Source organism: Pezoporus occidentalis, unplaced genomic scaffold (assembly GCF_034315485.1).
Source record: "Pezoporus occidentalis ecotype Australia unplaced genomic scaffold, CSIRO_AGI_Poc_V1 ctg73, whole genome shotgun sequence".
Classification (NCBI taxonomy): domain Eukaryota; kingdom Metazoa; phylum Chordata; class Aves; order Psittaciformes; family Psittacidae; genus Pezoporus; species Pezoporus occidentalis.
Genome location: NW_026916082.1, coordinates 445,544 through 466,068, shown reverse-complemented (window position 1 = coordinate 466,068; position 20,525 = coordinate 445,544). Strand labels below are relative to the sequence as shown.

Genomic DNA, 20,525 nt, shown 5'->3' with positions numbered 1-20,525 from the left:
TCCGTGCTGTTTTTTCTTTCATTTTTCTAAGCAGGACACAGGCTCTCTTCGCTTGTAGGTATCCCACTTTCTGATGCTGAAAAGTAACTAGAATCTGCTCAGTTTGCAAGAGGAATCAACACGCTGCAGCCTGTAAACTGTACAGGTTGCTTGTGTGGCTGTGCTGTAAGCTCGCAATCAACTTTGCGTTGCTTACTTTTAGGTAGGTAACAGTAAACATGTGCTGGAAAGAAAAGCTTGTGTGGATGAGGTTGGCTTTCTCTGGTTTTTAGTTCTAGGCAGATCTCACCATCTTTGCTTACTGTAGTATTTTGAACTTTCTTACTTTGTAGCACTGATGTAACCTCTTCCCTCCTCCTCCTTTAAGAATGATGGGGCTTTGTATGAGTTTGGAGATATCCAGGTAGTTTTTATAGCTTGAAAGATGTTTCATCTCTGCAAAAAAGTTAACCTGGTCCATCACAGACCTCTTTTACTATCCAACCCAGTTGTATTTCTAATACAATAATGAGTGAGGCTTACAGTTCTGCCTGTAAAGACTCTCTGGTATTTTCCTTTATAAGAAACAAGTTCAGTTTTTTATAACTTTGCTATTATTTAACACTTTGAAGTACATTTTTATTTCAGCCTCAGTCTGATTCCCTTTACTCCCTGCAGCCTGAGGCAGAAATGAAGTTTGGTGTTTGGGATGAACAGTATTCACTTAAGGAGCAGCTGCTCAATATTTTACTTTATTTGTATTGTTTGCTGTTTCCCCCGGGCTGTATTTATTGCATGCCTTTCAAACCCTGGTCAGAATATGGAAATACAAACTTCCTCCTGGGGGGTTTTCCTGTAGTTTGAGTGCTTCACAAACCTTGATTAAGCTTTCCAGTGTTTCCTTGGATGAGGGCTGGCCCTTTTTCTTTTTGCGGAGTTGAAAAGTTACTTTTGCAACTGAAATCTAAGGGGAAAATAGTTTATTTATAATAAGCAAAGAGGCCTCACAGGAGGAATATTAAATTAGGAATTATGACTCCAGATTTTGAGACATCTTTTGTCTTTGTCATATTCTGCTTTTCCATCTCAGTTCTTCCATCTGTAGAATGGGATAATGCTGCTTAACGTTTCCTTATTAGACATTTGGGGATCTGGAAACCTAGTTGAAGCATGTTTCATACCTAAGTGTTATTTTTGTTTATATTCACCTAATGTTGATTTGGGCTCTGTTGCTCTGGCACCTTCTCTCTCCCCAGGTCCATCTGCATTTTTAAAAGGCTGTGTTAGACATGCATCTTGGGAAAGATACACTTGCCAATGGTTGCAGTCAAATTTGCCATCAAATGTGATCCTTATTGGAGGCAAGGGGAAAGTCTAAGAAAAAGTGGACAGTTTCTAAGCCAAACATTCTTGTTGTTGCATGAAACACTGAAAACTCTCAAAGCCTTTTGTTCTCTTTTAATAAAACACAAAACCCAGTAAATTAATCCACAGCTGCTTAAATCAGTTTGTCAGTTCCCGAAGAGATATCCTTGTAGGCTGAAACCAAATGGTAAATTCTTGCCCAAAAGTAATCTTACTTGCAAGAGAATAGCAGGAAAGGGGGGGGATGTGTAGCAGAATTCACCTTAAGTATGGAGCCACTACCGTGACTCTGTAATGGGATGTCCCAGCATGGGGTATAATATCATAAATAGTGTAAATATGGCACATGTGAATTAATAGGCAGCTGAGGGATTGTTAATGTTTACATACATGTTAAAAAGAACATACAGCTAATCTTAATTCTTTTTCAACCTAATAAAATCATTCTGGTTCAGCTTCTGGTTGTGTTTTGCAACTGGATGATTTAATCAGTGCTAGAAGTTCTTCATTGGGTTTTTTTTGGATCTTATTTTCTGTTAATTTAAAATGTTTTATGTGTTTTTCACATTCAGTTGTTTGTATTTTGCATTTTCTCCATGCAGTTTTCCTGGCTCTCTCTTCCTGACTCCACACAAGCCTCTCCTTGTTCTGGCCCCTTTCAGTTTGACAGCTTCTTTGAGACTGGGGGACATTTGCTCCCCAGCAACCTGGGGAAAGAGACATTCTCAGAGGGGGGAGAGGGAGATTTATTCACATTTTTGCCTGATCTCTGAATTTTGTCTTTACCATCTTTCAGGATCAGAGCTGTGTGTAGAGGGTTACTACATAGTATCTTCTGTCTGAGGCTCAGCCAGTTTAGGGAACATTAATGTAGCTCTGCAATACCCTGCGAATTATCTGCATAGTATCTCAGGAGAAAATGGTCATTTAATCCAGGCTTAAAAGGAAATCTGTGGAAAGCCAGGAGTACAAGTCATCCTCTAGCTCTACTGACAGTCTATGCTTCTGCTTTAACTGCAGGTTTATCATGCCTTTCACAGAGGTTTGTACTCACTTCTGGGTGACTGGTGGACTCCCACCAGTTTTAATCACAGGTTCCGTAACTGTCACCTCTTCATCAAACTCTCTCTAAAATACACTTGGTATGAATGTAACTTTGTGAACATCGGGACTGACTTAAAAGGCAACCCCATCAAGCAGTATACCTGTTTCTGTAAAGCCTAAAGTTGACCTGAGGCCACCACAAAGGCTTTGATGCACAGCCAGGTTCTCAAACAATGTTGTATGTGCTCTGAGGAGGTTACAGCCATATTGCTTTCTGTGATCTAAAAAGATACTCAGCCAGCCAGGACTCCTCTGTAGAGATGTGACTTTCATCTTTGAGTAAGCTACCCACAATTCCTGTACAAATTGCTGTAGAGCATACCGCTGCAAGGCAAGTCATATGGACAGGTCAGCCTATTTTGGATCTAATAAAATCATTAAGTAATTAGAGCCTATACAGGAAAAAAATTCCCCAGAACCTTTCCCTCTCTCTCACCCTGGCCTGTAGCTTTCAAAGAGTTTCCACAACCTCAATAAACATGTTTCTAGAAACAGACACTCAGGCAACCAAGCACATACCAGACCATCTTTAGGTAATGAAAGTTCCAGAGTGTTTCTTTCCCCTTTAATGGCCCCAAGGAGAATTCTAGACTCCATGGATCTTATACTGGTGCACTTCCTAGAATATGTATGTTTTGCCCAGTACACCAAAAGGCTTCCTGAATACTGTTGGTGAAGCCAAAACCAAGCCTGTTTGTATTGCCTGTTAGAATTTTCCAACCTCTAGATAAACTCTGTGTTTTACTTATCCCATTATCTATTCCTTTACTCTGCTCTGTGAGGGGTACCAAACTGTCTACCAGCTGTTGACAGAAACCCAGCAACATTTCCTTTAAAAAGCCAACCACAAACCAAACCCCAAATAACAAAACTGGGTTAAACTGGGTCACAATTTTCAGACTCAATTTAACTTGGAAGATTTTTTGTGTATTTGAAAAGTAAAGCAAGTCTCATATATGTAAAGACTTTCTGTGTTTTTTCCAGCTGTATAATCAGTATTACTATTCCCCAGAAATCTTTCCTACCTTAAGAATTGCAGTAGTATCTTTTTATAGGTGAAACACTTTAAATTTTGGAAGATTCAAGGTTTTCACTTGATTTTAACTACCCCTTTTCATATACAGTATGAGTCAACATGTGATACATGAGAACTTTGTTTCTCGAGTAATGAAACGTAGTATCTGGTCTATAAAATGTAAGTACATTAAACGTTTCTGCGAATAATATAAAACACAAGAACAACATTTACATCATTTTTAAGTTTACCTATTAAAGTGTTAATGGCTAAACAGTTATTTATGAACTATTACAGAATGTTATTTGTCTTTACATTGTAAAACCTTAGTTCTACTAATGAAATCATATATTGAAGTACTAGTCCCTAAAATACATTTTGTAGTTCCCATGGAGGTGGGGTCAGGGAAATGTGAATGTATACATTGCATAGATATGTTATCAGTTGAGAAATGGGAACAGCGCTATTGTGTCAGCAATCTCATATCCTGCAATAATGTTTAATAGAACAAAAGAGTTTTAATTGGAGAACTTGATTACTCTGTTTACTTCCAAATATGTAATTGTCTTTATCTTCATTTCTGACCATTTGTCACCGTAGTAACTTCTTTGGATCAAGTGCTGACTCGTAGAATCTGTTCTAACATGAAAGACTAGATCAGCGGACCTCAAATCCTGTCCTCAGGTGGAGACTCATTTACCATCAGAGTGTCCTGATACTGAGCTAAAAAACTCTTATGTAGGATCTCAGGTGACTCAACAGAAATTGTCTAGAGGTCAGACATTTGCCTCCATCATACTGTCTGTCAAAGTAGATCACTATCAACTGGCAGGACAGGTTTTGATTCTGCTGGTCAAAAGAATTGATTTGGAGTAATACGGGACTCCAGCTGGTACCTGTCTTGAGTTTCTGCTCTTTGTGGTCCTGAGAATGTCAGATACCTGTTGCAACCTATACCCAGATAACTGGTCAGTTAAAGGTAGAAGCTAGCACAGGACAGCAACAATGTTGAAATCAGCTGTGTATCTCTTCTAATTACGGAGACAATAGACCATTGACCCTGGAGGCAGCAGAGTTCATAGTTACAACAGCTGACTGCCCAGCAGGTCACAGCCTAATCTTCTCACTCAGTGGTACGTGACTTGAAGGTAACTCCTCCTGCAAAAGTGCCTCTATATCAGGAACTTTGAGGTTACTTGCTTTAGGAGCATTCAGATTAATCTTCATCCAACATCCAAACATCACACAAATAAACAGCTTAAAAGTTTGCCCCAGATCCCATGAGAGCTTACCTGGAAGCAGTAGCAGTATGAAAAGAGATACTCTCTGTTACCATGTAATACATTTGTTATAAATGCATCAGGGACAATTGGGGTGTCCTGTTGAACCAACTACAGACACAGTGAATATAGCCTCAGGGCAGTCTGACGTTACCTGTGAGCCTCCTGGAGCTGAGACAGATGGATAAAAACATACCAGAATAGTATTCCTGTGTGTCATATGAAAGTCAGCAGTTCAGCACCTAGTGGAAAAGTGTGGGTTGTACATTTCATAAATCTCAGGTGTGATTGAGCTCACTGGCCACATGCTAGACTGAAAATTGGCAGCTCTTTTTATGGATGAAGCAGATGCCCGTCATTCGTGATAGAGGAATGAAGCCCTACCTTTGTATAATAAACACAGTGGAGCCCATAGTCCCAGCAGTGTTCTCCACTTATTGAAAGTCAATTTGCTCAGATACCAGTCAACAAGTTTGCATCTGTTACTTGTTTCAGCATCTTGTCTTGCAGATACAACTTAGCCCCATTAGTGAACTTACTGAGTTTCATCTTACAACTGGTTAAAGATTGGTCTGAGGTCTTTTTTCCAGTCTGTTTCCATCAGAAAATGAGTCCAGAACCCAATTGTTCTAACAGCTGGAAATCCTCTCTGAATTTCCAAGCTAGCTTATTCACTGAGAGATTGTGCCATTGGCTCTCCAGCTTGATTCTTCCTTTTGCTTAAATAGTTCCTCATCCCTTTTTGGTGTTTATCCCTATATATTTTTAGAGAGCAGTCTTATCCTCTTGATTTTATTAGGATAAAGTGAATGGTCCTTGCAAAGTGGCTTAATTTAAGAAATGAGGGAAGAGAAACTGAACATGTTTGAGCATTTGTAGTCAAGGAATTTGTTTTCTAGGAGGAATTTATTTATGTTTCCTTTTCTGATTGCTCTTTCCTACACAGAAATTGTCAAATGATCGCCCTAAACTGTGCTGCAGTTATTAACAGTACATGTAACAATCTGATTCTTCTGGCTGATGTGAAGCTTATAGTTTAACTGTCATATTAAGGCAATGACCCAACCTACGTTTCTTGTGAAAGGAAGAGGAATCTTGGGCAAATGACTGCATGCTCCTTGTTTTTTTCAGGGATCCTGGTCCCTTTGTTCTCTTGGAACATTGTCCTGCCCTTTGCAGTACTCAGCAAATACTACTGCTTGACTGGATTAGATTTTACCAGTAGTCACTGCCACTAATTGGCAGATTTTAAAATTTAAGAGTTTTCTTGGAGGGAACCTGGAATGGGAAATAACTCATGTTGTGCAGTAAAGAAAACTGTTCCATGCTCTCCTTCATATATATTTAACACAATCTGTAATTTGCAAAAATAGATCTGAATTAGTCTGCCTGGGGAAGCTCACATCTAAGATAACTTCAACAAGGTAGGCAGTCGCTTGTTGTATGTGACTGGCAGCTTAGTTGAGGCTGCAGCTTGGAGACAGCAATAGTCACTGTATACATTGCTGGCACTTATTGTTGAGGAAAATTAAAAATGAACAACTGGGTGGTTGCTCTCACAGACGTGAAAATAGTTTTCAAGGTAGCTGCAATTACTTATTTTACCACAGCAGTGGATCTTGACAGGCTAAGTAGTCCTTACCTGCTCATCTTATAGAGTAATTTAGGGAATGAGAAGGGCGCTGTATGTAGCCAGGTTGTTTGGGTCCTGTGTCCAGCAGGCAAACTTGCCTTCATGATGCCCTGAATTTGTGAGATTTGATAGTTCTGTCCTAATTGTGTGTGCAAGTTCAGATTTAACTGTCTTCTCATAGCCATAAGGTCTGAGATCCTCTTGTTGCTTCACAACACAAAATGAAACCCTTGTAACAGTGACCACAAACTGAGAATTCAGTTAAAATACATGATGAGTAAAACATTCCAGTGTTTGTTTATTTGACCACACTTCTGCCAGTTTAAGCAATAGCTTTTGTGCTTAAACTTTCATTTAGAAGAAAATAAAAGTGAAAAATACTTAACAGCTATACTACAAAAAATTACTTTGTTAATTAAGTAAGACTTCTAATTTCTCAACAAAGAAAGCCCTCTTTCTGACAAATAGACCTTCCTTATAAGTCTTTGATTGTAGGTAATAAAAATGTTGCTTAATTAATGCCAATTACAGTTGTGTTGTTTTCTTTCAAGTCACTGGATTTTACACAATTTTGTGTCCTACAGAGTTGAATCAGGTCATTCACCTGCCGTGTTAATTTAGATCTGCCAGCCCTGTTCCGCATCATAATTTGTAATCCTGAGCAGTTCTGAGGTGGGTAACGGGAGTATTTTGAGAGAAGGTTGCAGATGATCAGGCATCACAGTCAATTAATGTGTTGTTTGAGATGTGAGTTTTGAAACTGGTTCATGTCATAAGTGACAATAAGTTTGGAATTTAATCATTTGTGGAGAGAATCAAGTGCAGTTCCTGGAGAACACAGACATTGTAACAAAATAAACAGGGCTAGGAAAAAATATAAATAGTTGGAGGGATGGAACTGAAAGTCAAATTTGATGTCCAAAAAGGGCTCTTGAATACTGCATGTGAAGTCAGATAGCAGGTGTATCTGTAGTACTCTTGAAGAACCTGCTATTTGGTTGCTACAAAGGATGAATGATGTGATAGCAAAAGCTTGTGAAGCCCAAAGTTGGAAAGCCTTTAAAAAAAAAAAAAAATTCATTATCTTTAAAAAACAAACAAACACAAAACAAACAAAAAAACCCACCAGGTTTTGCTTATGGTAAATGAAAGACATCAGCATCAGACAGCTATAACTTGGCTTCAGTCAAAATCTAAATTGCTTTTCTCTCCAAACACCTGGGAAGTGTCGATGAGCTTTAACTATGAGTTTAGAAACACAGAGTCACTTTAGGTTAAAAGAGACCTGACAAGGTCCAACCTTTGGCTCAGTGCAGGGTCAATATTGGATTTATTATTCCTGGTTAGTACCACTGCTTGGTACCTGCTTCTTCCAAGTTTTACATACACAGAATGTCTACTTTACAGTTCAGTGACTCCCAGTTCACCCACAAATGAAGCCAACACTTTTAAGTATGTAATACGTTTCCATGAAAAGGGCTACATTTGGCACTGGCTGCTTCCTCCCTTTATCTCCTAAGATAGTACCAAGTTACGCAGCCTGGAAGTAACAAAGGCACAAAAACGACGGCTGCAAACTGTTTCCTAAATGAAGATGGGAGATATATTGCTTTTAATATACAGAAGTGATCAGAGATCTCGAAAGTTTCAGTACTTGGTCATGTGTGTGTAGGGAAGTGCTGCTGATGCAGTGTTTTACTGCAGTTTGGTCAGCTCAACCTCTCTCTTACCTGTCTCTGACTTGGATCCAAGCCACAATTATGTGGAGGTGCAGGGATGAATAGGTGGACTGCAGGGTCAGCCTAAAGGTCTGCCAGCATTGCTAACAGATCTGCAGCTGCAGAGTTCTCGCTTTCACATCACATGTCCTTTCATTCCCAGTGGTCAGGTCAGATACTGGACTGTAATCCTCTCTTGCCACATGTGAGAGGTGTGGGGAGAGAGGTCATTGCGAGCACTTTTCTCCAAGCCCTCTTAAGGGATAAAAGGAACAGCCTTGGATGCCATGTGTACCGTGGGAGGGAAGGTCTGTATGCCGGGATTTGGGTGCAGCCGCAGGACTGTGTACAGACTTCGGCCCAGAATGGCAAGGACAGCTGTTGACTGAGGGGCACCAGCGGGCGATGCCGGGACGGTTTGGTCAGGTGCTTCTGTCATCTACTCGGGTCTAGTTACTTCTAGTCTTTCTTCCTGGACTTGTCAGAGACGTGAAAACGTAGCTGCGGATAGCCTAACACATCCTATTGTATTTCCTCCTCTCTGACACGTACTAATATTAAAATTGCAAACTTCTAAACCCAAGCAATGTTCAGAAGTCCCCTGGTGGTTGCATATTGAAATTGCTGTGATGAGTGAAGGAACTTAACTGAAGCGCACCCTCCCTGGGGCACTTGCCTTCAGGGGTGTAGGAGTTGTTTCCACATTTATATTGATTTTCAGAGTGGTACCTGATGTGATGCCTTAGTTTGGGAATACGCGAGGTGAGCTTTGTGTTAGCACACTCGACTTTTGATTTTGCTTTTGAAGGCTGCTGAAAGGATTAATACCGCTGCATTTTTTTCTAATTGATGAAGTCGAGGCTGTGCCTTTTCTAACAGGTCTGTTTTGTTTAGCTTGTAAGTGACAAATTCATTTTGTGCTGGTGTTTGAGGGGAAGTTCGCACTTGCAGTGTCACTGCCCTCACCAAGCACCTTTCCTTCAGAGGCCTCTGAAGACATTAATTAAGCTGTGCTTTGTCTCTGTGTGAAGAGTGTTAGGATACATCTATTTAACTGATAGACTTGTGAAATGGAGTGAGTTGCCTGTACTTTCAGTTTATCAAGAATTAATAACATATGATTGAAATGAGCTGACACTCCCTCTGTCATGAGACATTTCTTTGTCTTCAGTGTTGTGCAGAACTCAGCAGAGTTACACCTTTTGAGTTTTACTTAAGCAGCGTTACTCAATATTTAATGCTGAAATAGAAACACATAATCCACAACTGCAGGCGACCTGGCAGCTCATTGGGCTGTTTGTCAGCTGCAAGGGAGGGTGAGGTAGCAAAACTTCTGGGTTTTTTTATGCTGTAAAAATTGAAATTTTTCAAAACCTTTTTCCTTTAATTTCTTGCTGTATTTCACACCGTGCACGTGACTGAGCGGGTAATCCTTCAGCTGGTTCTAAATTACATTTTAAAGTAGAGGTCAGTTAATGATAGCAATCTGAGTATTTTTAGTCAGTTTTAGAGGGAATTTCTCCTGACACTTGTTTCTCCTGAATTTCAGATAAACAAGTGGATGTGTTCTTAATTGTTCATACTGCAGCAAAAACTAAATCAAATCAAAATGATGGACAGCCTTACCCAAGACTGCTTTGGGTAAGGCCAGATAGTCACAGTTTAGCATCTATAGCTCTTCTGTTTCAAGAGTGCTAGAGGGAGCTCTAATCCCTCAATCAAAGGAGCAGGCTATGAATGGTGCATATGATAGTTTGGTCTGTGGTAGGAAACATTGAATTCTCTTGATGTTTAATTTTATTTTGTATCAGAAAGTTGCATAAGTTTTTTCCAGGCATGATCCCAAATTGCTCTTCCTAGATGAGAAGATGGGTATACTAATACTAGACTTAATACAGGCTATTGTGAGCTGACTGAAAATACAGGAAATGAGTCAGAGGTGTCACAGAGGTGTTTCACAAATAGCATGCAATGGTAAAGTCTGATATTCTCTTCCTTTCACAAAGGAGGACAATTCTCACAATAGAAAACCTAATGATATTTAAAAGAGAATATATATATCTAAAACTGTTGGAAGGAAAAGCTGCTTTACTCAACATGCAATTGGTTCTTAGATGTTTAGCCAGCTTTTACAGTAGAAGTTAAATAAAGGGTTAGTGATTCTTAGATAAATTTACAATAGGATGCATCATTGCATGAGGATGGAAAATTTCTCACATGATATGCTTCATACCAATTTCATTCTTGATAATGACAGGAAAGTAACTCTGAGAAGTGGAATGAAAAGAAGTTAGCCTGTATTTGTACAAAGAGAAATGCAGGTAGATTGATACTGTTTTCATTGTTTATTAATCTCATTAAATGGAAGAGTAGAATCATACCTTTGAGTGACAGACCATTAAGTGGAAAATACAATATATTGAAGAACCAAGTGATGCTGGCAGTCCAGTTCTGGCACGATTTCCTGGGGCATTTGTATTGCTTAGATGTTATACTAAAACAGTTCCACTTTGTCTGCTATAGGGAGTGGGGTACTAGAATGTTCCCTCCTTTAGTTTGAGGTGATTTTCCCTCAAAACAAAGGAAAGATTATTGGCAGCTAAGCACTGAGCCATGGAGGAATCGCTGGTGTGATGGTCTGTGACTTGGGCTTCTGAATTGTGCAATTTGAGTATCAACTGATAGGGACAAAGTCTGCTCAGCTGTGAAACTGAATATGCCTTCCTGAAGCTCTGTTATGGTCAGAGCTGGTCACTTGTTGCAGAGGGTGCTATTTCTTGCCTTTCTTTTGTTATGTACTTCACCTATCAACAGCGTTTGGCCTAACCCAACTTAATGAAATTTCTGAAGATACAGAATTCGTTAGAGAATTCGTTAGAGATTGTATTTTGGAGGCTGCTTCTCAGGTCCTGAATTTCTTGCCAGGTACAAATGAAAGAATGGACCAACGCAATCTTAAATATAAAGACATAGAAAACTTTAAGTTAGGATGGACCTCTGGAGCTCTTCAGTCCAACTTGCCTATTCAGAGGAGGATTACCTTCGCAACCAGCTCAACTTGCTTGGTATCTCATCCACTTATATTTTGAAAATCTCCCTCTTAATGTCTAGGATTTTGCTTGCTATAGCTTGTGCCTGTTTCCCATCTTCCTGTCATTACACATTTCTGAAAAGACTCTGTCTCACTATTCTCTGTAACCTCCCTTTAGGTAGTGGAGGGCTGGTGGATAGCCCCAGTCTTCTCCAGGCCAAACACATCCAGCTTCCCTAGAAATCTTAGTAGTCATCCATGGGAGTCAGTCCAGTTTGTCAGCAACATAATGTTCAACTTCAAGGTTCCAGGACAATTCATCGTGAGAAGACAATGTTTCTTAATGAGTGAGAGCTATGGAATGATCTCGTAGGGGTTATAGGAAGCTACAAGGCAAAATCTGTCAAGATTTTGGCTGCAGCCTACTTAGCATCTTTGATCTGGCACTGTGCTAGAGTATTTCATGGACTTTTCCTCTTAGAGCTGCCTCTGTGGTGGCTGCTAACAGCCAGTGTGAACTGATGAGATGTCCTCTTCTAGATCTAGCTGTACTGTGGAAAAGAATACCACTCATCCTTTGTCTGGCTGCTGCAGGTTGCTGCCCTCCAGGATCTGTCAGCAAAACTGCAAACCTGCTTTCAGTTAAGATGAGGTGTTTTAGCGTAGACAGTTTAAATAGCAGGTCTTTGCTAACAAGCTTATTTTGACTGAAGTAGGTTAGGGAGCGCTCATGTAGCCGACTCTGCTGGCAGATGAGTGTGTTTGCAGTGGGAACAAGCCACATATGTGAATCTTGCAGTTCTTAAGAACGCTGCTGCTTTTTGGTTTGTTGCATCTCTCTCATACACTTGGAAATACGTAATACTCCTGTAGCTGGGAAATGATACATGATATCCAGCATATTACATCCATGACTTCCAGTCCTGAATTGCTCGCTTTGCCTTTGCCGGGTAGTTTGGTGCTCTTGTGCCCTCTTTGTTGTTGGTTGCAGTATGAGTCTTCAAAGAGGAAACTCATGGGAAATAATGCTGGGTAAACTGTCTTGGAGAGTTCATGTTTCTTGATGATAAAACTTTGCATAGACAGAACCACAGTGTTCTCAAAATCTCAATAGTGTTACTGAGGGCAGATAACAGGTCTTTTGGGTCATTCTCCCCCTCTGTTTGTTTGTTGTTCCGGGCGGTGTAGTCTTCACTGTTCACTGAATCACTTGAGCCCATCTACCTGTTCTTGGCTGCTCTTCTCTCTGAGTTAAGGGAGTACTTAGAGCAAAACGAAAATAATAACACCCATGAAAAGTAACTTCACTCAAGCAGTAGATCATGCTTGGGTGTTTTAAAAACAGAAGCAACTGTTCCAGAAAACTATGAAACTGCTGCTTAGAGCATAGCTTGTGCCTTTCCCTACCATAAATGAGCCCTTTGCTGCTACTGGCCATTATCCGATGACTTTAGTAGACTGGTTCTCCAAGTGATAATGTGCATATTCCTTCCTTCCATTAACAGTAATAATATGTAATGGTCCCAGCAGTTCGACTCTGGTTCTGGTAGCCATGCTGAGGAAGAAAACATGTCCTTTGGTGACTTCTGCTGGAAGTGATTTGTTGTTACTGGAGGATCTGCTTTGAAATTTGTGTACAATCGCTTTACAACTAGTAAAAGGTGTCCTGTGAAATCTAGCTCTTTAAGAGTGATGGTGTCTGCCCTCCCCTCCCATATGTCTAGATAGGCATTTGGTCAGGGATCATAGTTTGGGAAAGTAACATATGCCAGTGCTGTGCTGATGCAAGCAGATTTCCCATCAGTGCTTGTTATTTGCAAAGACAACTTGGAGATAAGGGAGGAGGAGGAGAGGGACTCCCAGTTCACATCCATTGCTGGCATCAGAGAAATTTTATTTTGGAGGTTTTTGCTAACGCTTAAAAAATCTAGGTGGGAGACCTACATCAAAGGAAAGTTTACAGTAAGAGCTGCGAGATTCCAGACAATTAAACTTTATTAGTCTGCCTGAAACATTAAGTATTAGCTTAAAAGAATAGTTTTTTAATCTCCTCTCCCTGTTGCTGTTTACTGTGTAGCAGTGTGGGAGGGGAGCAACTTCTCCAGCAAGGTATTATTGCTGTGCTTTGTATAGCCAGTATGCAAGTGCCCATTGCTCAGTCTTGCCTCCCCGGTCTCTGGAGACAGCATGTTACTCCTCTGGTGTATGAGGCTTCCTCTGGCCCTCAACCAAAACAGCCTTCTCCCTTTTGTGTCTGAGGTAATATCCTTAGCCAGGTGCTCCCCCAGGCTGACACCATATCAATACGTTCTTAGATGGTACCTCTGAAAACTATTGGTCCCCCAGGATTTCAGAAGGTGTCCAGCATAATTCCAGTGATCTTTCATTTAGATGTATCCTTTCTTATAAAAATTTTTCTGCAGTGTGATTAGAAACCAGATGTGGACAAGGAGTTAAAAGCCCCAGACAGGCAAAACTGCTAGTTCCTTGGGTATCCAGGGGCCTGTTAATTTCAGTGTGCGAGTGTATTTTGGATTTTCTCTTGAAAATAAATAGTAAAGATGCTGGGGTTTCTTTCATGGTGCTTTCTGTTTGACTCTCAGATGTGATTGATGATCATCTACTTCTGGGTTATGTTCGTTTTTCAGAATGTTTCAGTGAGCTTTGCAGCGTGGAAACTAATTCAGTACTGAGCAAGTAAGTCCATATATGTGCTAAACCCATGGTTAACCTCACGGAGACTGTTATGTGAGATGGAGGCAGAAAGAAATGGGTAGATTCTAAAGTGAGCTTTTAAAATAAAAGTAAATGGAGTGAGTTGTTTAATGACCTAGCATTGTAGCCTTGCTGTCAAGTCAAACACTAGAAAAGCAGGTTCATCCTGCAAAGGAGAAAAGTGAGGGGCTGGTTACCCTACTCCTCTCTTTCAGTTGCTATGATGACTCAGGAGACCCTGCTCTTTATGGTGAGACACCCCTTCAGCACCCTCCCAAACTCAAAAGCAAAGGAGTTCTTTAATAGGAAGCTGCCAATAACGAGCTGCAAAGGACTTCTTTCCTCTTTGCTTAGCCTCGGCAATCTGGGAATCAGTTTTGCAACATTTGGTAATTACAAGCCTAAAAAAGAAGAAGCCAGCCATAGAAACTGAACCTGGATCTTCTTCATTATGCTGTTACTGCCTTTAGGCCATGCAAACAACACCCTTTTAGCAGAATTCTGAAATAACTAGCTCTGCCCTTTAGCATGGAGGTCTGGCACATGTTTTCAGCTGCGTTTCACCATCTTTGTTCCGTTGCTACATTAGAGTGGTATTGAATGGTACTTCTTCATGGAGAGTAGCAAGCAGTTTCATGGCCACACAAGTAGCTTTAGAAAAGCCAACTGTACTGAGGTTCTGTGGCAGAGAGGAGCTTTACAGACATCAAACCAAATGAACCGAATCATCTCACTACCATGCTGGTACTTTTTAATCCTTCTGCTTTTCCCCCACAGCTGCTAACATGCTCCAAAATTCCTGAGTTCATCATGCCACTGCTGAAACTAGTTTCATTTCTGCATTCATTGTTGTGGGTATTTTTAATGTGGTTAATCTTGAAGAATATGCAGGATATAGAGACAAGTGTGTCTTTGCTTTCATTGTGAAGTTCCCGTCTCACACACACACACACACACACACACACTCTGGACATACACTTCCATGGTTATTTTCTTTGTCATCCCATTTCTTGTTTTTTTTTTCCCCAGTGTCTTTTATCTTGTGAGTAAAGTTTGAACAGTACGCAGAAAGTTAACTGCCTGGAGTCTTTTAAATATAAGTAACACGCACCCAGTAATAAGCTGTCGGTTGTTTTTTTGCTGCCTGCAAAGAAACATAAACACAGTGCTCATTTCTGGCAGGTTTTTACTGTCAGAGTTTCTCCTATTATATTTATCTTACAATTTGCCAGGGGGTGAAGTTATTAAGTTTTAGCAGCAGCCATCGATCAAGTTCACAAGTTAACACGATAAAGGCTCTGTGCCGCTCCGATCCGGGAAAATGATGATCCTCACTCGGTAATTAACTAAATGAGAAAGTTAAATCTTACTTGAGAGCTGGGAGAGATGAAAGAGAGGTGTTTGTCAGTTTCTCAGTGGAAATTAGAAGCAGTTTTCTGCAATTCCCTAAGCTGCTGCTCTGTCATATTTTACATAAGCACTGGGAAAACGTCTTGTAATTAGTGCTGTCATGGAGGATTTTTTTTGCTGAAGGATGTTGGAATAATTCATTAGATTATCAAGAAAGGCTTGTGTCCTGAAATGATTAGCACAGTGAAATTTAAACCATTAACGATAACAAGTTTAGAGCTTGCTGCAGTGCAGAGGCACCCGGGGTATGTCTGTGCCTATTTCAATCATTTCTTATAATTAAACATTATGTCCTCTTTTTTCCTCCCCTTCACTAAGACCCATCCAAAATTGCTGTTAAGGTGGCTCTGTCTAGATCAGTCTTAACCACGACTGGTGATACAAGCTGGAGGTGAAATGCTGTTGCTGCAGATAAGCAATAGAAGCCATTTCTCTGTGTCAGAGTCTATAGTCCCAGTGAGTCCAGGAAGGAGGGGAGAAGCCCAGTATGACCTGTGGGTACTGGAACATCAAAGGGAAGTCCCTTCTTCTTGTATAGAGAGAAACTGAGAAATTTGCAGTGGTAGTCTAAGCTCTCAGTCTTTTCAGAGCTCCAGCATGAAGATGTCTTGAAGGTTCAGAAGGTCCCAAACCTTGCTGAGATCATTTAAGCTACCCCTTGTTCTAGAACACAGCTTCTCTTCAACTTTGAGAGATGTCTTCTTAGACATAAGAAACGTATGATCTGAATTCATCCACCCTGTGGAAAGTGCCTTAACAAAGTCCTCTGCGATGATTAGAGGACCTGGTATTGATTTTTAAGAATATATAATAGTTGTGACTGCTCATATGGGTGGGGAAATACTATACCTGGACTAGAATCAGCGAACTGTGCTTATGTTTGTTGTTTTTTTTTCCTGTGCTTTAGGGGGCTACTTGGTCCCCTGGACTGAACCACAACAAAAGTAACCTTGGTTGTCATATATGGGTTACAGCTGTGATATACTGTGGCTGTTTTGTTTTATGTGTAGAGCAGTAGATTTATCCAGGCTTTATTTATCTGTGTTGAAATATTGCACCATCCTATAGTTCCAAGCCATTATTTAGATTAAAGTCCTCTCATATATTAGTCCTCTTCTACTTCACTGGGCATACAAATGTGCTCTGTGTTAAATGTAGCCATTTGGAGAAATGGTCTTGTAATTATGGGCTGCAGTGGAGCATAGAACGTAGATCCCTGAGCTAGTACCAACCTGAGGCACTCAATCCCCTGGGTTTCCTGGCACAGTGTACTAGCTCTGGCACACTGTGGTACGAGGACACCTCTAATGTTCTTGCAGTTTGCCTAGAGCCAGCTGGGACACCACAAAGCCTCACAGAGGTTTGTGAAAAGCGAATCAGAAAAGCTTTATCTGTTCTGAGCTGCTCATTTGCTCTGGCATACCCAGACTTCCTCCCAGGTGATGGACAGCCAGTGCTTATTCTTTGTGGATTTTGGAAGCATGTAGGACAGTTCTTTCTTTTTGAAGTGAGGTCTGGTTATTGTACTAGGAGAGGGAAGAGGCCATAGACAGTGATGTGTTCCCGGAGATAGTTGCTGTTATTGTTTTGAGGTCGTTTGTTGTGAACTTGAGGCAGTTGATCAGAATGGTTGAGTGATCAGGAAGCCAAATTGATCCTCTTACTGATAGTAACCACCCTCCCCCCAACGCTTTAATAATACAGATGCTTTATGTTGTTGCTTTGTTGTTGCTTTTTAATAACGGGCCTTTTTCACTGAACCCCCAGTGGATTTTCAGGAATTGCCAAATTGAAATTCTGGAATTCTGTTCTAAACTGTAGCAGCAGGTGGTCTTCAGGGGCATGTGAGCACATACGGCGATGGAGTGATTTGGGAGCCCTGTGAGTTCATCTGTCTGTGCTCCACAGAACTGGTGTGTTCGCGGCTTGCCCTATCCTGGTTCCCTGCCTGCATAGACCACAGGACCTGACCACAGGACTGGCGGGGCTACCGCTGGGCTTGTCCTTGCTCCTTTTAATGGGAAACCAGAGCAGGCAAAGGTGCAAACCAGGTCTCAAGTTAACATTGTCAGAATGTGGATGAAGTATGTGCATTAACCTAAAAGTTCCCCTGTCCACTAATTTGAACATAAACGCTATAACACGTATAGTGCTTTTCTTAGCAGAACCACTAAATAAATCTGGAGTTTGACTTCAAAAGCTGTGACAAGTGCTGGTCAATGGACTCTTCAATTTATTCATTATTCCTGCCCAAGAGACCTGTATTCAGTTGCGATCCAGGCAGAACAGATTTTGTCCCATCTAAGCCTTCTGTGCACACATAAGCCATTACTTGTTTTTACTTCTGTTTGATACCCTAAAGTGATGTTTTAGAGGAAACTGGGGAGCTGAAGGCTGCTGGGAAAAGGGTGCTCAGGAGGCAAGGAAAGGCCAAAACATGGTGCCAATGTGTGAAAGAAGTTGTCCCTTTTGTGGTCTTTGCATGTCAGCTGTCTACTCCACTCCAGCTCAGCATTATCAGTCAGGCTTTACAGTCTCTCAAATTAAAAGGCAGAGGTATAGGTTTTCAAAAAATGCTTTGTAGTGACAGCCTGTAGTGAGATGCACAGCAAGCAAAATGAGAAATGAAATGAGATCAAGCTTGTAGAATACATCTCTCCACTGTCTTAATCCAGCATTTTTGCAGGGTTGTCTGTTTTGCAGGCAGCTTCACTGCAGCAAAATGACTGGAATCCCTTATGACCAATGTTCAGTGTAGTCCATTGGTAATCATTTTTTGCCAGGCTGTTGCCTACTGTGGACTTTGCTAGGAAAAGTTCAGCCTTTCACACATAGGGCTTCATGCTGAAGTCCCTCTAGAGATTTCTCTCTATAAAAAGTTTGCCCAAGAGAGCCTTTCTTTCCTGCTACCCAGTAGTGTCTCTGTGACTTGCAGTCAGTGCTGTCCATGTGACGATCAGAGGAAAGTGTAGCTCAATCATGGCCCTTGACTTGCATGATCTTACTGAACCCACACAGAAATTCACAGGGAGGAGCAGGGATAAAAGTAAAGCTGAAAACATTTGAGCTACAGAATTGAGCAGGGATGGTGTGATCTCCGTGTTCTATGTTCTCAAAGAAACTTCAGTAAAACCATAATTCCGAAATAGAAGAAACTGCTTGTTAAAAATTGCAGCTAATTGTTGCCTTTTTTACCAGAGGAAAATTTCCAGCCTCTGAAAATGCTGAAAAGAGTATTTAGATGGATTTTCTCTAGAAAATGAAATGTGCATTGTGATTAGTTGAGTAGATTTTCAAATTATGAGGTTTTTGACATTCCAAGCCAAGGATTGCTGTCAGGGTTGTGGGCTGTTCAAATGTAGGAATTATTTATCCCTGAGAAATGAGAAATTCCTGCATTCCAACCACAGTTTTGGTAACTAGATTTTGTGGTCTCTAAATAACCTGCTGTTTTGGCACTTGCTGAAAACCAGGCATTTTTGTTGTTTTTTATTTTCTGTAAAATCAGTTAATCCATGCATTCTTTCTACGTCATTAGATAGACTTGCAGAGACATTTAGGTACTTGTTTTTTCCCTAAAAGTTACTGGAAGTCTCCTGGCGAGGTTTATGACTGGAATTACCATCGTAGAACAGATATGTTTTGTATATTCTAATATCTGTAATTTGGTTTTAATTATTTGATAATTAATAGAGAAGCTCTAAATGTATTTTGTAAATAAAACCCATGTAATAATATTGACTGTTACTATAGTGCTGTCTGCTCTTAAACCACTGCAATGAAAGAGACAAAATCACACATTTTCAGCATTTAATACAAACTGTTTGACGAGTACGGGGAAAAGTGATTTCCCAGCAAACAGTTAATCTTACTTGGACAAAGGATACCCTTGCAATGCAAAATGTGCACTTTTCTTCCAGTTAAATTGTTTAGAAAGCAGAAATTATATCTTGCTATTGAGTAGTAAATTGAAATGTCAGTGTTTTGTTTTGTCCCTGAAAATCTTCTTTGAGCCGAGTCCTTCTGACAAGATATTAACAGTGCTCAGAAAGTTGAAAATCTTCTGTTCTGTGAAAGAAGTATGTACCAAATACCAGGGTGGGGTTTAGCTGGCTTTGCTCTCAAGGTATAATTTTATACCCAAAAGAAATACTTTTTCTCTTTTTTTTTTTCACCCATTTCATGCATTCCCTATGAATTTTAGCAGCAGTCTGTTCTTTAGGAAAAAAAAGAATACAAATGCAGTCTTCTGTTGGTGCATTGAAGTAACTGGTAATTGTAGATTAGAAATCCAAATGCACTTTACTGTCTTCACAATGTAAATAAAATTGTGTTTATGTTAAATTGACACTCAAGGTTTCCCATCTAGCCAGAATCCCTTGGGTGCAGCCCGTGCATTGTCCTGGAGGGGTTACAGCTCATAGTGGCTGCACTTCGACTGACAGCACCAAATGGGATATGTGGTCTTAGCCAACTTCATGCATCAGAGTGCTTTTTTCCTTCTATTTTCTTCCCCGTAAAGAAATTAGAAAACCGCTTGAGCTGCTTTTCATATGTGTGATTTGAGTTGTTTCTCTCCTTCCTGTTTACAGACAAAACTTGCCAATGGCACTTCCAGTATGATCGTGCCCAAGCAAAGAAAACTGTCTGCAAGCTATGAGAAGGAGAAGGAACTCTGTGTCAAGTATTTTGAACAGTGGTCCGAGTCTGACCAAGTGGAGTTTGTGGAGCACCTCATCTCCCAGATGTGTCACTACCAGCATGGACATATAAACTCATACCTCAAACCCATGCTACAGCGGGACTTCATCACTGCACTGCCAGGTATTTCTGCAGGCAGAGGGAGCTTGCTCCTCCATCTTCTCTTTCACAGAACTGGTCCATTCTGGCCTACCCTGCTGAAGAGGTCTGTTTAGGGTCAGTTTGCAAAATAGGAGATAGCTTTAGGATGAAAAGCTATCAATAATTTTTTATTGATATTAAAATATTATTAATAATATTTTATTTTGTATTCCTACCATCTTAAAAGGCGTGATCTAACACCACCATGGTTTGGCTGGGAGTAAATGATAGGTCATACATTTATTTTAAGGATAGTCATTGAAGCCATAGGGCAGGTAGTTGTACTCATTCTCACAACAATGCATGAATAACAACATTTGTTTTAAATTAAAACTGCCATTCTTTCTTAGCTGAGGTTTTCCCTTTTGTTGCTTAGATTTTTGTCTCTTGTAAAATACCTTCTTGAAGCCATCACCTTGATTATGTGTTTATT

The 20,525-nt window shown here is 40.4% G+C and overlaps 1 protein-coding gene across 4 annotated transcripts in view; it reads left to right on the top strand.

Moving 5' to 3' along the window:
- BTRC (beta-transducin repeat containing E3 ubiquitin protein ligase) overlaps positions 1–20,525 on the top strand; it is a 99,235-nt gene that overhangs the window by 56,083 nt on the left and 22,627 nt on the right. For all 4 annotated transcript variants that reach the window (XM_062601934.1, XM_062601935.1, XM_062601933.1 and 1 more), the window contains one exon: positions 19,843–20,074. In XM_062601934.1, the coding sequence (XP_062457918.1) occupies positions 19,843–20,074 (232 nt within the window). The remainder of the gene's footprint in view (positions 1–19,842; positions 20,075–20,525) is intronic.